This window comes from Caretta caretta, chromosome 12 (genome assembly GCF_965140235.1).
Source record: "Caretta caretta isolate rCarCar2 chromosome 12, rCarCar1.hap1, whole genome shotgun sequence".
NCBI lineage: Eukaryota > Metazoa > Chordata > Testudines > Cheloniidae > Caretta > Caretta caretta.
In genome coordinates this window covers 23,839,273-23,855,470 of record NC_134217.1, presented here as the reverse complement: position 1 = coordinate 23,855,470, position 16,198 = coordinate 23,839,273, and the positions used below count along the sequence as shown (strand labels likewise).

The 16,198-nt window shown below is 43.4% G+C and overlaps 1 protein-coding gene across 3 annotated transcripts in view; it reads left to right on the top strand.

The window, feature by feature from the left end:
- Window positions 1–5,958: 5,958 nt before the first annotated feature.
- RHPN2 (rhophilin Rho GTPase binding protein 2) overlaps window positions 5,959–16,198 on the top strand; it is a 49,318-nt gene continuing 39,078 nt past the window's right edge. For 2 of the 3 annotated variants that reach the window (XM_075118413.1, XM_075118412.1), the window contains exon 1: window positions 5,959–6,378. In XM_075118413.1, the coding sequence (XP_074974514.1) occupies window positions 5,974–6,378 (405 nt within the window). In that variant the 5' untranslated portion in view covers window positions 5,959–5,973. The remainder of the gene's footprint in view (window positions 6,379–16,198) is intronic. The other variant, XM_048870773.2, reaches the window with a different exon arrangement.

The window sequence follows — 16,198 nt, the reverse complement described above, 5'->3', positions numbered from 1 at the left end:
GGTTTTGCCTCGATTTACGATGTCCTACAACCTATGGACATAAATGTCTGGATAAGTTAGTCAGTGAGCCATGGAACCCCCACAGTAGTGTCTGATGCACTCTACACCTGCTCTAGTACAAGGGAAGAGAACCAATACAGTTGTGGGCTACGGGTATCATAGGCTGGGGGAGGATGTGTCTCCCCAAACAGTTAGGTATGGCCCCGCCCACACTGCACCCTCAGACCTCCTTCTGCTTCCGGCACTCTGCGGGCAGCTCTTCCCCTAAGTCATCATGGCCCCAGCAGGGGCTGGCACTGAGGCCATGCTGCGCAGCCTCCCGGGGCTGGGGGAGGCTGGGACTGTGCTGCTGGGCCTCCTGGCGCTTTGGGGCCAGGGGGGAGCTGGGGGTGATAGCCTGGGGCAGAGACCAGCGGCCACAGGCAGGGGGAGGGTCCGTGGGCACTAGCTTGGGGCAGGGGCCAATGGCCACAGTGGGGGGGGGGACTGGGCTCCAGGGGGGCATGGAAGGAGCAGGACTTGAGGGGTCTAGCCACCCTGAGCCAGTGGCTCACCCACTGTCCGTGGATACAGTGATGATGTAAATTTTCCTTATTTGTGACAAGGGTTTATATTTTGTCTTATGTTTGCACACATTGGAACCATGTTAGGGCAGCTGGCCTGCTCACATTTTTAGTGTCAATAAACTTCAATAAAGGTAAAGAAAAGGGAATCTTTTTTTCCATTTAATACATGCATTAAAAACTCCATTTAATTTCACATCAATAGCCCAGTGTGTAAGGTGACTATATTTCCCAAAGTGAAAATGGGACACTGTGTGGGGCTGACTCCAGCTGTTCACCCGAACCCCCCTATTCCCATGTGAGGCTGGTCCGAGTTGCTTGCCCAAGCCTTGCAATGAGGGGCTGGCATTATTGCCCATCCCCCAAACATTCCTCTGCACCCTGTTAGGGAGGCACACCCCACTTTTTTGGTAAAACTGGGCATTTGTCCCATTTGCTCTTGCCAATGGGACAAATACCCAGTTCTGCCAAAAAAGTTGGGATGTGCGGGACAGGACTTAAAAAGGGAACTGTCCCAGCCAAAATGGGACATATGGTCACCCTATCAATGTGCCATGGAAAACAGCATTGCGTAGTCCATGCCTCCATCTCCATGTGGTCCCATGCTATTGTGCTTCTGCTTGTAAGCTGCTGCTTTAATGAAAAGTAGCAGCTGTTATTAGGAAATAAGGAGCCATACCTTTGGCATGTATAGCACACCACCATAGCTTATATCAACAATGTGGTCACGCTGTAGTGGGTTAGGCTATCACATGTTGATTAACCCATGATTGTTTATCCCGTGGTTAGCATGCATTGAGAATATGGATAAAGAACTTTAACTGAAGTCAATGATGTAACAGATGTTCAGTATCTTTGGCAGATCTTAAACTTAATACAGTATGTATCATTGTGGGCCAGGAGCTGCATCCAATTTCATGGGAGAGGGTGACCACAGCCCCCCAGGGTTGGGACTGATTAGGTACCCCCTCCTGGGGAGGCTCGCTTAGTGATTCATACTGGATTTACCAGAGATCAACAGACAAAGAAAGGACTTCTGGATAAATAGCTTGAGTTTAAACTGACTCAGGGCCTTCTTCCTGATCCAGTAAATGAACAGAACCTTCTGTCCAAGAGGTATGGGTGGTCAATCTTGTGGAAGGGCTGGAAGGAGTGACACCTGTCAGAGCTCTTGCTGGAGATGGGGTTGGTGATCAGGATAAGTTTATTAGCATGCATATAGTTTTTGCTATAATGCTTTCGCCTTAAGAATAAATGTACTTGCTTAGAAAGAGCCATGTGGTAACTTACAATGGGGGGCAATTATGCTATTTATAGCCTCTGAGGAGAATTCAAAACACAGGTGCTGGCCTGTTGAGTCAGTCTGTATTGCTGGGACCTGGAAATAACACAGTATAGGCAGGGAACTGTGCAGCATAGAAAAACCTGGTCAGGAGGAAGAGAGGCACACGTCTCCACTTAAGAGAGGTGATGGCTGAGGACTTGGTAGCCTAAAGTGTGTGCCCTTGATGGACCACTGAACTGGAATACAGGTACAGTGTCCCTGAACTGTGACAAATAAGACATTTGCTCTTGACTGCAATGGGAGAGGGATCATACACTTTTAGACCATGTTGTCTCCTTTTAAGTGCTTTCATCTCACTGAAAGAAAAGGAGTACTTGTGGCACCTTAGAGACTAACCAATTTATTTGAGCATAAGTTTTCGTGAGCTCACGAAAGCTTCACGAAAGCTTATGCTCAAATAAATTGGTTAGTCTCTAAGGTGCCACAAGTGCTCCTTTTCTTTTTGCAAATACAGACTAACACAGCTGTTACTCTGAAACCTTTCATCTCACTGGTATTCTACAAGAATAATAAAATACAGTTCACCAAACCTCACGCTTTTGACTCAAAGGTAAAAAGCAAACTTCAAGGCTGCAGGCATCATCCAGCACAACTCAGAAGGCAAATTGTGATCTCAGTTACTCCAGACTTTCACCAGTGTAATGGAGCGGAATTTGGCCCTCATAGCTTAAGCTGCCTCCAGCCTGACTTCCACACTCTAGAACTTCTCCACCCAAAAGAATGCATCCTAGGGAAGTTTTCATCTCACTCTTAGAAGGTCTTTGGGCTGAAGAGAGCAGCTATAACAAATTTATTAAAGCTAATGTTAAAAAATTATATAACACATAGGTTGAGAAAAGTGTGTCTGTACATCTGGGTATAGTGCTTAGATTATCCACAAATAGAAAGTTTGCTTTTAAAGTCATAAGATACATATAGTGTATAATCAGCAATAACCCAAATTTAGGTGAATGAATTTAAGAATACAGTTTAGATATTTAGCATCCATGCATTCGGGTACATTACTCATGAAACAAGTTATACAGAGAGTTGGTGGTGGAAAGCAAAATATATCAATAAGTGAAGATTTCCCTCAGTAACTAAGAATTTAGGATAGGTTGTCCATTTAGAAAATACAATCTATGAGGAACGTATTTCAGTTACTTTCATGACTGCATTTCTCATCGGCACTCCGGCTCATCCCTCCTGGTATTGCTGATGTCGGGTGATGTGTTCTATGTAGATGTCCCTAGACCACCTGACAACATGTTCCATTGGACAACATATTAAAACAGTGATCCCCAGCTTTGTAGAACTAGAAAGTCATTTTGTCAATTAATGGAGTCTCACAAAAGCCACAGGAAGGATTATCCTGATTATGATTATTATGATTATGTTGCATCCGATGAATAGAGCTGTAGCTCACAAAAGCTTCTGCTCAAATAAATTGGCTAGCCTCTAAGGTGCCACAAGTACTCCTTTTCTTTTTGCGAATACAGACTAACACGGCTGCTACTCTGAAACCTGATTATGTTGCAACCTTTGCCTATTGATGCTTCATTGTCATGACACAGTATCATCATGTATTGATGTAATACTATGACAAGCTTCTGAAAATAATTCCCACACATCTCACCACCATTATTTTATGACTACCTTTGACACAAGCTCTGCTTTCTCTTCTCCCTCTTACCTTTTGTTGAGACAGTGTGATGGGCGATTCTCCAAAGGTGCACTTTTCAAATTTGTGACCTCACAAGAAATGCAGACTCAAAAGACAGAGGTCAGAGATTGAAAATTACTATATTAGTTATATTCATCATATGCGTTTGTCACATTCCAGTAGTAGTCAATTGATTGGAATGTCTGTCTGGAGAATGATGGATCAATTGAATGGGAAGTGCTTCTGGAGTCAAGCACATTTTAAAAGCAGCAAAGACAGTTAAAAAGATAAGGAGTACTTGTGGCATCTTAGAGATCAACGAGAGTCTGTTGCATCCGAGGAAGTGAGCTGTAGCTCACGAAAGCTTATGCTCAAATAAATTTGTTAGTCTCTAAGGTGCCACAAGTACTCCTTTTCTTTTTGCAGATACAGACTAACACAGCTGCTACTCTGAAACCAGTTAAAAAGATGAAACAGCTGGGTCTGGCTTTGCTTTTGACTTGGATGGGACCTACAACTGACATAGATTATGAAAGGTAGTTGAATTAATATATTGAAATCATGGCAAAATTCTGATGGACTTAAACAGGGGCAGGATCGCGCCCTTAGATCCAAATTTCTGAACTGCTGTTTCTAAGATATATCAGTTCCATGGGAACACTGAATAGATGTGCAGCCTATCAGACTACAACTCATAAATAATTCTACAAACATTGGTATCTTAAAAAAATGCAGCTGCAGTAAAAGAAGAGAGAACGTCAAAGATATTTTCCCTAAATAATGGGGAGTTGCCTCCGCAGATTTTCTCTCCTCTTTCTGAAGACTGTGGTTACATGACACTTTAAACTTACAGAGCATTTGTTGGAAAAAAACAAGAAACACCAATACTCACTTCTACTCATGGAAAGTTAATTATAAAGTATTTTGATATATTGCATCTTTAATCAGTACATGTCCACTGATCTCTTTAGGTCAGGGCTGTGCAGTAATGAGCACATTATTTTGGTATCTAATATTTAAACTTCTTTATATGACTCTCTAACAAAAGTACCTACAAAACCGGTTATACAATGGAACTTTTTTTTTGAAGGATGAGAGGTTTCATTTTAAGTGTTGAAGATTTCTGCAATTCTGAGGAACATTTTCTCAAATATTTTGGGTCCAATCTTGCATTGTTTACTTAGTTTTTTTGTCCATTGACTTAAAAGAACTTTAGTCTGTATAAAGCCTGCAGAACTAGGCTCTCTGAGTAACAGATTTTGTCAAAATTCTTCCCAGATTTCTGCTGCTTCTGGGTGATAAAGGTTTGAGATGTAGGTTACAATATATTGTATCGATTGGAGAAGAATTTGTTTTTAAAAGTGTAATGTGTAACCATTTCCAGAGGTGTACTAAAACTACTGCGTTAGTCTAAATACATAATAAAATAATAATAATAATAAACAATGGAGCCTGATTGTACCATTGTACAAGAACAAATAAAAACAGTTCCTGCCCCCCTCGCTGCCCAGTTGTCATTTGTATTAGTTTGCTGTACAATGGGCTTTAACAGGAAAACAACAGAACGCGTAAGTGCACAGCATATGCAGTAATTATTTCTTGCTATTAATTATCTTGACCAGCATTTTGTAAATACTCCCCCAAGTGCTGAAAAATGAATCACTCATAGAGAAGAGTAATGAGCCAGGGTGACCATATTATCTCTTGAGATGAAAGCTTCAAATACAGAGAAATCAGGGGAAGTAAACGGCCCCAGGAAGACTGGTATGACAATGTGTGTTTGAAAACAAAGCCAGCAGCTCCCGGCGCCAGGGGGACAATGCTTCCTGCAGGGACAATTTCCAGGCAAATGGAAGGCATTGTCTCCAACTACATGAGCTGATGAAATAGACGCACCTGCAGCTTTCGAGGCTGGTATTTAACACAATTGCATGGGAAGGAAAATGCACTAGGGAAAATACATCAAACATGAATAAAGTCTTCTGAGGCCACATAATATGCCACCACCACAGACTATTCGTTTCACAGTAGAGATACCCAGCCAGCCCCTGGCTGCGTGCCATAAGGAAGGCTGAGAGTGGGGCATCCAGAGCAGAAAGGGTCCGGGATTTTACTAAACAGAACCACAGGAGCCTGCTTCTTCCTAGGGGAGGAGGAGAGCGAGGCAACCTAGGAAGAAGGCACCCGCCGACCCATCGGAGCCGGCCCAGTACAACGAGGGGGCGGGTTGGGCGCTGCCCGGTGAATCAAGCGGGAGGGAGGCTCTGGGGAAGGGCACTTGTGTCGCCCGTTCCCTGTAGCCTGCGTGCACGCCACGCACCCAGAGTAGGTGTGGCGGCACAAGGGCACACGGAGGAAGTCACAGCGAAGGAAATCAGGGGGCAACGAAATGAGCAAGCGGCCCACAGCCCCTCACAGCCTCCATGCCACCCCCTCTCCCGCCCTCAGGGCGCCACTCGGACAGCCCGGGGCAGGGCGAAGCCCGCGCCTGGGGAGCTCGGGCGGGGGGGCAGGGAAAAGTGGCTGGTCGCGGCGTCCCCCCGGCGCATGGCGCCGCCTTCCCCCCTCCCCAACACCCTGGGCAGGGCGGCGCGGCGGCGGGCTCGGGGGCGGATCGGGCGCCCCGCCCCGTGCGGGGGGTGGAGCTGGGCCGCGGGAAGGGGTTCACTCAGGCTGGGCGTCGCTGCGCGCACACTGTCAGGCGAGCCATGACGGACGCCCTGGTGCCCCGGGGCTGCCGGGCGGCGCGGCAAGCAGAGCGCGGCTGTTTCCGAAAGGTAAGGGCGGGCCGCTCGGCGGGGATCCCGGGCCCAGCGTCTCCAGCGCAGGTAACTAGCCGCTGGCACGGGCCAGCCGCTGGGGTCCAACCAGACGTAGCCAGAGAGCGGGGCCAGCGGCAGACCCAGGTGGCTCGAGCTAGCCTCCTCCTCCTGCCCCACCTTGCCAGTGCCTCCGGCCCAGGCTCAGCCTCTCCCCCACCGACAGGGTGACTAGCTAGCAAGTGTGAAAAATCAGGACACTTTTTTTTTTTGGGAGGGGGGAAGAGTTGCCTGTGTAAGACAAAGCCCCTACTATGGGATGTCTTGTCTCCCTACACGCCAATCCCCTTTCCTGACTGTAAAACAGACTGACCCTAATGGTCTGTGGCAAGTGCCCCCCAGGGCCAGATTGATTAACCTTTTGTGGGCCCAGCGCCAAACATATTTGGGGGCCCCCATGGGGGCAGTGGGGCATGGCGTGGAGGGGAGGGATCCCTGGAGCGAGGTGCCGGGCTGGGGGCAATGGGACATGGCAGCCCAGTGGAAGGTCACTGTTTACAAACCAGCAGCCACCAGACGCACACTGGGCTGGCCTGCTGCATTGCCAGCGTGCCCCTTCCCCTCAGGAGGAGCCGGCGCTGTCATAATGCCCCCCACACCTCCTAGTGCCCTCCCACCCCCTGCCCAGAGGACCGCCCCTGATCCCTCTGCCCAGCACCCTCCTGCCTGGAGATCTCCCACAGACACCATGCCCCTCTGCTGAGACCCCTATTGACCCATGCCCAGCACCCTCAAAACCACTATGCCCAGCCCCCCCAACTGCACAGTGCCCAGACAGATCCCCCACTGCCCAGCACCTCAACACACACAGACTTCCTCCACCCCCCACCGGCCTTCCACTGCCCAGCACCCAAAACATACAAACCTTCTCCACCACCCAGCATCCCCTACCCCCTCACTGCCTAGCACCCCTCTACAGACTCCCTAGAGACCCACTCCTCCACACCCAGTCCCCTCCCTCCCCCCACCTAACTAGGAGGTGACTGTGTCTGCTGGGCTGAGCCAGAAGTGCGTCAGGGCTGGACTCAGGGTGGGGCGGGTCAGGGCTGGACTCAGGGTGGCGTGGGTTTCGCACTGTGATCAGCCAGACTGGAGCAGGACCGACTCAGAACTGGCTGCAGGCACCAGCAAAGCAAGCCCGTGCTTGGGGCGGCACAATTCCAGGGGCAGCATTCTGGCCACACTTTTTTGACTTGGGCAGTTGCGCTGTCAGAGCTTGGGGCAGCAAAAAACTTAGAGCTGGCCCTGGACCCGCTTGCTTGGCCGAACCTGCCTGACCCGCGGGACCCCCCCGCCAAGACCAGACCAGCCTCTGCACCAGGCCCTGCAGGTTTTGGGCAGCAGAGACCGCTGGGAGCTGGAGTCACATTGGGGAATGGAGCAGGACCCTGGGACACAACTCCCGAGAGCCCACAGGCCCTGTAGCAAGCAGCCCTGCTCAGCCTGACATGGTGAAGCCTGGCTGCTAGGTGGCAAGCCCCCTATAGGCAAGTGAGACCTGCTGGCTGGGAGTCGCTCACACAGCAAGACCTGGTGCTGGACTGCCCCGTGTGAGGGTCCAGACCCGGCCTTGTGGATGGGTTAGAGGGGTCCATAATAGGCCCCTTCCCAGTGTGGACCTGGTGACACTGGCACTTTTGTGAACCCAGTACTAGTGCCTCCAATCCTGCATCTCCTCTGGCCCTTACCCCCAGTGAGGAGGATAGGGCATTGAAAAGATCTGGAGGGTCTCCGAGACCTATCTTTAATATTAAACCACAGTTGTTATTAATGTTACTTCGAATAGTACCCACAGTCCATCCATTTAGGGTCTACATTTCATGAATATTGGTTAGGGCCTGACTTATTTACTTCTCTTTTTACTCTTTGTGAGCTATTTCCTTACATATAGATGATCTGGTTTAAAGCTGAGTTAACTCTAATTAAAAGCAACTGATAAAGGGAGCTGGATCAGGAACTGCAAAGGAAATGTGATAGGGGATTTAGATTAGAGCTGAGCATTTTTAGCTTGCCAGAGACTTGACAGTAGGACCAGTGCTCAAAACTAAGCAAAGCTCTTTCTGGGTATTAGATTACATATTGAACTTAGGGCACTTTTTACTTTGGGAGTTCTTTAGAGTGCTCCCACGTATATAGGTTTCACTGGGTGCCTCTTCGGAAAGTTCTGATGCTGCCTATTCAAAGCCTATTCTGACCAAGCTCCCTGGGAAGGCAAAACTCCCCATCCGCTTCTTTACAGGGTTCAGGCTTAGGCATGAACACTTCAGATCTTGTGCTGTTTTTCTTTAAAATAATAGAATACACTGTCACTGTGTGCATTAATGTAAAATCTCAAAGCTCTTTCCCCATTAGATGCCTACTACAACTGCTTATCCACCTTTTAATAAAAACAAAAGGAGTACTTGTGGCACCTTAGAGACTAACCAATTTATTTGAGCATGAGCTTAGCTCACGAAAGCTCATGCTCAAATAAATTGGTTAGTCTCTAAGGTGCCACAAGTACTCCTTTTCTTTTTGCGAATACAGACTAACACGGCTGTTCCTCTGAAACCCACCTTTTAATATTTGTTCTAATTTTGTTATGTATGTATGTTGAATCTTACTGGAAATAAGACACACATCAATGGCTTCATATTGGAATATCTAATACACATCTCTATAACTACTTTTTAAACAGAGTGGATGGTATATGAGGTGATCCACACCTGCATTACTTTTACATGGCAGTAGTTCTATTATTAAATGACAGGTTTCAGAGTAGCAGCCATGTTAGTCTGTATCCGCAAAAAGAACAGGAGTACTTGTGGCACCTTAGAGACTAACAAATTTATTAGAGCATAAGCTTTTGTGGGCTACAGCCCATTTAATCAGATGCATAGAATGGAACATATAGTAAGAAGATATATATACACATACAGTACAGAGAACATGAAAAGGTGGAAGTTGTCATACCAACTCTAAGAGGCTAATTAATTAAGATGAGCTATTATCAGCAGGAGAATACACCCAACCCCCACCCCCTCCCACGCTCCTGACAGCTTCCTCCCAGGACCCCCGCCCCTAACCGCCTCCTCCGGGACCTCACCCCCTATCCAACGGCTCCCTGTGCCCTGACCCCCTCCCCCCAAACCTCCGCCCCATCCAACCGCTCCCTGTCCTCTGACTGCCCCCCAGGACCTCCTGCCCCATATCCAACCCCCCCCCCCCGCCCCCTTATCATGCCACTCAGAGCAACATGTATGGGAGCCATGCCACCTGACCGGAGCCAGACATGCTGCCCTGCATGAGTGCGCAGCCCCATTGCCCAGAAGTTTGGGGTTACAAAACTAGGGTTAGAAATGCAGCTCAAACAAAACCTGAATTATACATTTTTGGCTGGGTATCTAGGTTTGGAATGAGCTGTTATTACAATGGGGATTCCCTCCAGCCATCTACTCTAGATTTTTTGAGTTTAGATTAGTCCAATAAACAAGTTTTTGAAAAACTGTCAACTTTAATGTGGTTGGCTGAAAGTATAAAGTCTTCAGTCCTCAACAGGTATATAAATGTAAGTGAGGAAACAATACTTCCTGTTATGCATGGGTAGAGAATACTGTCAAAGATTAGAGCCTCAGTTCAACAAAATCATTACAAATAAAAACCCCTTTCAGATTCTGGAACAGGATTAGGTTCTAAAGCAGTCAAGCCATGGAAACCCTGTGGCTGTATATATGGTCTGAAGTATGGAAATAAAATTTCATTCTGAATGGAGCCTTAAAAGGAATCTATAAAATTGAGCTGGCGATTGCATTATTTGTTTGTACCCTTAGGCTTATCGTGAAATTTTTAAAGTAAAGATCTTAATTTTATACAGTACTTGTTTCCTCTAAGGCTTTAAGGACTGTTACAAATTTTGTTGGTGCATGCACATGTACATTTCCAAGGATATCTTTCAAGGATACTTCCTTTGTATTAAGATCAGAAAACCACTTTAATTAAATAGCTGACTTTTAAAATCTCAAGACAGTGGAGCAAAATAGGAATATTTATTTTCTATTCAATAACACCTTTCATGAATGGATCTCAAAGCACTTTTCAAACAATGAATTTAGCCTCACACTATCTTTTTGAAGTGGTGAAGTATTTTTCCTTATTTTAAAGGCACAGAGATTGCTTCAAGGACTTGCCCAAGAACACACAGGAAGTCTCTGACACAGAGCTAGGAATAAAGATCAGATCTCCTAATACCCATCAAAGGTCTTTAATCATTTTAAGAACAAGTTTACTATACAAACAGTGAAACTTTTTTTAATATATATCAGTTTATACCCTATGTCAATTTGTGGTGTTTCTGATTTTTGGCAACTCTTTTGTCATTCCCACAGAAAGCAACTTGTTTGCATAATTTGAGATAAATTGATACATCTTATTTTAATATGGACAGTGTCCTTTTACTACTAACAAGTATAAACTTAAACCTGCTTCTCCTAGCCTACCAATGCTAAACTACCATTCTTGCTTCATTAATATTCTGTGCTATGGAGGGTTCTCAGAACCCTTTTTAGCTCTGAGGCTTCTGTTGGTTTGTTTGTTTGTGCTACCTTAATCTTCATTTGTTGACAAAACTTTGGACGAAACTTTCTTAAACCAAAAGTATTATTTATTTTACAGTAGGAACAAAGCATTCAGAGAGAGGATTTTAAAGCAACAAACTGCCTAGGCACATGTCTGTTTTCCCTAAAGATCCCTTGATGGTAAAAGTACTTCTTCAGATACCCCAATGGGTGCCCTGTGCCCCCACTCTAGTTCCCCCAAACAACATCTCCCCTCTAGAGGGTGTAGTTTCTCTTAAACTTACCTCACTTCTTTTGATCTGCTGGGTTAATGGACCTTTTCCTCTTCTCACAGCATCTCAACTCTCAAGTGTTTGTGGAGAAGGGGCTTATCTATCTTGAGGCATTCTTTTTCCTCCTGCTTGTTTTTCCAACCCCCTATTAAACTACACCAATATATTCAGCTGGTAAACATCCCAATAACCATGTCAACATACAGTATTCATGAATTATTACAGAACAGCTCCAAGTCAGGCCCAGAGACCACATCCTGTACTTGCAGATTCAGTTATCTAGTATTAGGACTGGCTAAACATTTTCTGTTAACTGTTTTTCATATTAAACATTAATTTTTCATCTCTCTTGCCCCCGCAACAAAAAAAAATCTGAATTTTCTACAGAATTTTTTTTTTGACCAGCTCTCCCTAGTAGACCTTGTCCAGCCACAATTTATAATAATCTTACTCTCTGTGGACTATCACAACTTATTCCCAAAGCTATCAGGAAGGTTGAAATAGAGTGATTTAAAATGCTTCTTCACCCCATTTACTGAGCATACCACTTTTGCAGCATTCCAAGCTTCTGCTGGCCTGGGAGTGACTGACCAATCTTGAGTCTTGAACTTAGATTCCTTTGTAGGTAATATATTGTGCTATAGCTGGACTAAAAGGGCAGCCAGTTTATCAAGCTGACCAGAACTTACAAATTCATTAAAGATATTTGTGTTCTTCTTACTTCTCTTTCTTAGCACTTTGTCTCTGTAAACTACTCTGACCTGATCTGACTGGATATTTGCCATACAGACCAAACAGCTGGGTCAGGGTAAAAGAAATCAGAACTTGTCAATCCTCTCCACTATGGGGAAAGGAATAAAAGATTAGTAGTCAGGCAACCATCATTAGCTTTTACATAGGAATATTCATTTGCCTGTTTGTCCTTTTTTCTTCTTTCTTGGGAAAGAGAGAAATAATGTTGCAATGATTAGACAGAAAGAATTTACTACCTTTCACATTCTGTGTCACAGTCACTCACATGCTCATTCCCCATATGTCAGGAACACCCCAAACAGGAAAAAGAACTGAATCTCAAAGAGTGAACTAACCAACACAGATTGTCTCTTCAAGAAACTGACTTTTCTGATGCAATATTACAATTTTTGGTTTTGTTTGACAAAGATTATGTTGTGGCTGGTTGCTATAGTATAGTGTAGATTATGTTATAAACAGTTAATACATGAGTTACCGATTTTTAAAATCTTGTATTAAATATTTGTTTTACTTTTTTTAAGTGCCCAGAGTTAAAAAAAATTAACTAAAGTAAATAATTATTTGTAAGTGCCATAACTGTTCATGGTGCAATTTCACTAAGGTTCCCTTTTTTCCCCTCTTATAGGCTTATAACTGTCATCAAAAGGTTGGCTGGAAAATTCTAGCAAATAGTGTAAACAAGAATGTAGTCTTTTCTTCTCTTGAAAGGGAAATATATTATTGGTTTGATGTTTCTAACCAGCTCTGTAAAACAATTATTCTGTCTTAACATTTAGATAATGATACACAATCACTTGCAATTGGCCATTTCTTGTTTGATAGCAAAGCCTAGAAGCAACTGACAACTGGAGTATTGTGTCCAGTTCTGGGCACCACATTTCAGGAAAGATGTGGACAAATTGGAGAAAGTCCAGAGAAGAGCAACAAAAATGATTAAAGGTTTAGAAAATATGACCTATGAGGAAAGACTGGAAAAAATTGGGTTAGTTTAGTCTGGAGAAGAGAAGACTGAGAGGGGAGATAAGTTTTCAAGAACATAAAAAGTTGTTACAAGGAGGAAGGAAAAAATGTTCTTCTTAACTCTGAGGCTAGGACAAGAAGCAAAGGGGGGTTTAGGTTGGACATTAGGAAAAACTTCCTGTCTGGGTAGTTAAGCACTGGAATAAACTGCCTAGGGAGGTTGTGGAATCTCCATTACTGGAGATTTTTAAGAGCAGGTTAGACAAATACTTGTCAGGGATAGTCTTCTAGACAATACTTAGTCCTTCCATGAATGCAGGGGACTGTACTAGATGATGTCTCGAGGTTCCTTCCAGTTCTATGATTCTATATTGTCAACATCAAGTGTTTAAAAAAAAGTGAGTCTGGCCCCCAAAAGTCATGATACTCTCTCTAAAGTCATGAATTATTTGGTTTTGGTTCTCTATTTTCCTACTGTCTTTTGAGCCTTTATGGTTCATATTTCCCAGCTTTTCTATGCAACCATGCTTTTTTAAAATGAAAGCTGAGATTCTCATGACTCTAAGAACTGTAGCTTCAAGAAAAACACAAAGTTACAAAAGATATGTGATAAAATCACAGAGTTGACAACACTGAACTGATAAAATATCAAGAGAAACTTTTGGTATTTGTAGCAGGACAAGGTATAATAATACTTATGATGTTCATTTTGCAGGCTTTGGTCCGAGTTCTACAAATACTTACTCACATGAATAACTTTACACAGAAATGTAGTCCTACTTAAGTCAATTAAACTACTTGTGTAAGTAAAGTTACACACGTGTGTAAGTATTTGCAGGATCAGGCCCTTTGCCTCCACTATGGCTTCACAAGCAGTACAGGTTACACTGGGTGGAGAAGAATGTTCTCCTTTAAGCAAGGATGCACACCCAGTTTCAACTCTGCATCACCTTCTCTAATTAGCATATCTTGGCTTACCTTCTCAATTCACATACCTACTGTATGCATCATATTCACTGACATTAATACCTCTTCTAGTTGCCAAACAGTTGAGTAATCACTAGTTTGTGTACGTCACAGCTGAATTTCTGACGCTGAAAAATAAATCATTTTTTAAGTAAAGTGCTCTGGCATCCAGCCAAATGAAGGATACTATCTGCTTTTTCATTTGGGGACCAGACCACATCTTCCCTTCTGGTCACTGCGCTCTTGCAACTATTTTCCATTTGTAAGGGTGGGCCCTGTGTTATATCTTCTTAGTCTCCAAAGAAACTACCAATATCTCATAGATTGGGGATCAAAAGGGACAGCTCACATTTTTTGCTCCAGAAATCCAATGTCTCTTCCTGGTGTTGTGTTAATAAAGCCATATTATGCATGTAAATACTTTGCAATGACGTCTACAAAAATGCCATGTGAATGACTGTTCTCACTTTCAGGGGGATATTGTAAATAAGAAGCGGGCAGCATTATCTCCTGTAAATGTAAACAAACTTGTTTGTCTTAGCAATTGGCTGAACAAGAAGTAGAACTGAGTGGACTTGTAGGCTCTAAAGTTTTACATTGTTTTGTTTTTGAATGCAGTTTTTTACCAAACAAAATCTACATTTGTAAGTTGCACTTTCACGATAAAGAGATTGCACTACAGTACTTGTATGAAGTGAACTGAAAAATACTATTTTTTAATCATTTTTACAGTGCAAATATTTGTAATAAAAATAAAGTGAGCACTGTACACTTTGTATTCTTTGTTGTAATTGAAATCAATATATTTGAAAATGTAGATAAACATCCAACATATTTAATACATTTCAGTTAGTATTCCATTGTTTAACAGTGTGATTAAAACTGTGATTAATCATGATTAATTTTTTTAATCACAATTAATTGTTTGAGTTAATCGCGTGAGTTAACTATGATTAATCGATAGCCCTATTTTCTATATATTTAGTATGGATTGTTTTAGAAATTGTGATAACAGCTAGAGTGTGGATTAGGTGCTTTTAATATATATGAACTAAAAGAAATAAAACTTTAGTTATCCATTTCCAGTGTGGTTCTCCAAATGTTTTAGGGGACACACTCAGACAAAAACTCTTCACTCATTGTCCAGCCTTCAAGTCAAAACATTTTCGGTAAACCCGAAGTATGGGTAGTCTGATTAACAGATTCAGATACTCCATAACAGAAACTGATCATGTGGGTGCTATTGTTTATATTAAATAAATAAATAAATAAATATAGTTAAATAAATCAAAAATATATTTATTTATAACTTTTTTCGTATTGCCGGTATCCAAACTGTTAAGTACTAGCAGTGCTGTGACTGCTCTGTTTGCTTACACAACCTGCATGCTTTCAACCTGCATGCTTTCAACGGTAGTTCACACCTAGGCTTAGATGTTGGAATCTATTTTGCAGAGGGAGGTATCGGCCAGGACATGAGCGTTATCCTATGCTGTTTGTGAAACATGCCAGAGAAACTTTAGTTTTCATTTGGGCAAAGGGCAGAAATAGGAAGAAGGTTTATGTCCTAAAACTGCACTGCAAATCTGGGTCCCTGTCATGATGTGGAACTTGAATGACTTATTCTCCACAGGTTTCAGAGTAACAGCCGTGTTAGTCTGTATTCGCAAAAAGAAAAGGAGTACTTGTGGCACCTTAGAGACTAACCAATTTATTTGAGCATAAGCTTTCGTGAGCTACAGCTCACTTCATCGGATGCATACTGTGGTGAGCTGTAGCTCACGAAAGCTTATGCTCAAATAAATTGGTTAGTCTCTAAGGTGCCACAAGTACTCCTTTTTCTTTATTCTCCACAGGGGAGAATATTATCAGCTGAGTCACCTGGGGACTACTGACTGTCAGGTTTTATGTTGAATCAGGTAGTGTGCTGCTGCTTAGAGGTCTCACTGCCAACACAAATTGTGTGTTAAAGGGACAAAGTTCTGAAAGCTAACTGTTTTCAGTTTCAAAATCAGCCACGTCAGCGAGTGCCAGGATGGCCTCAACACACGGAGTAAAAATGGTGTGTCTCAATTCATGATCATCTCTCAGGCTGAATATCTCTGTGTGCTGCAGTATGTTTGAAGCCAAGACCTATTAGCTCTCTGCATTTCCTTCATTCTCTCTTGCTGAAACAAGGACATGATCAGCTTTCACAAATGTAGAGAGAATACAATTTAATCTGGGATCATCTCCAGAATATGCTCTTACATCAGATATTCTTAAACTTTGATGAAGTTGACGGGATACAAAATTATGCAAATGGAGACTAATTTATCTACAGGT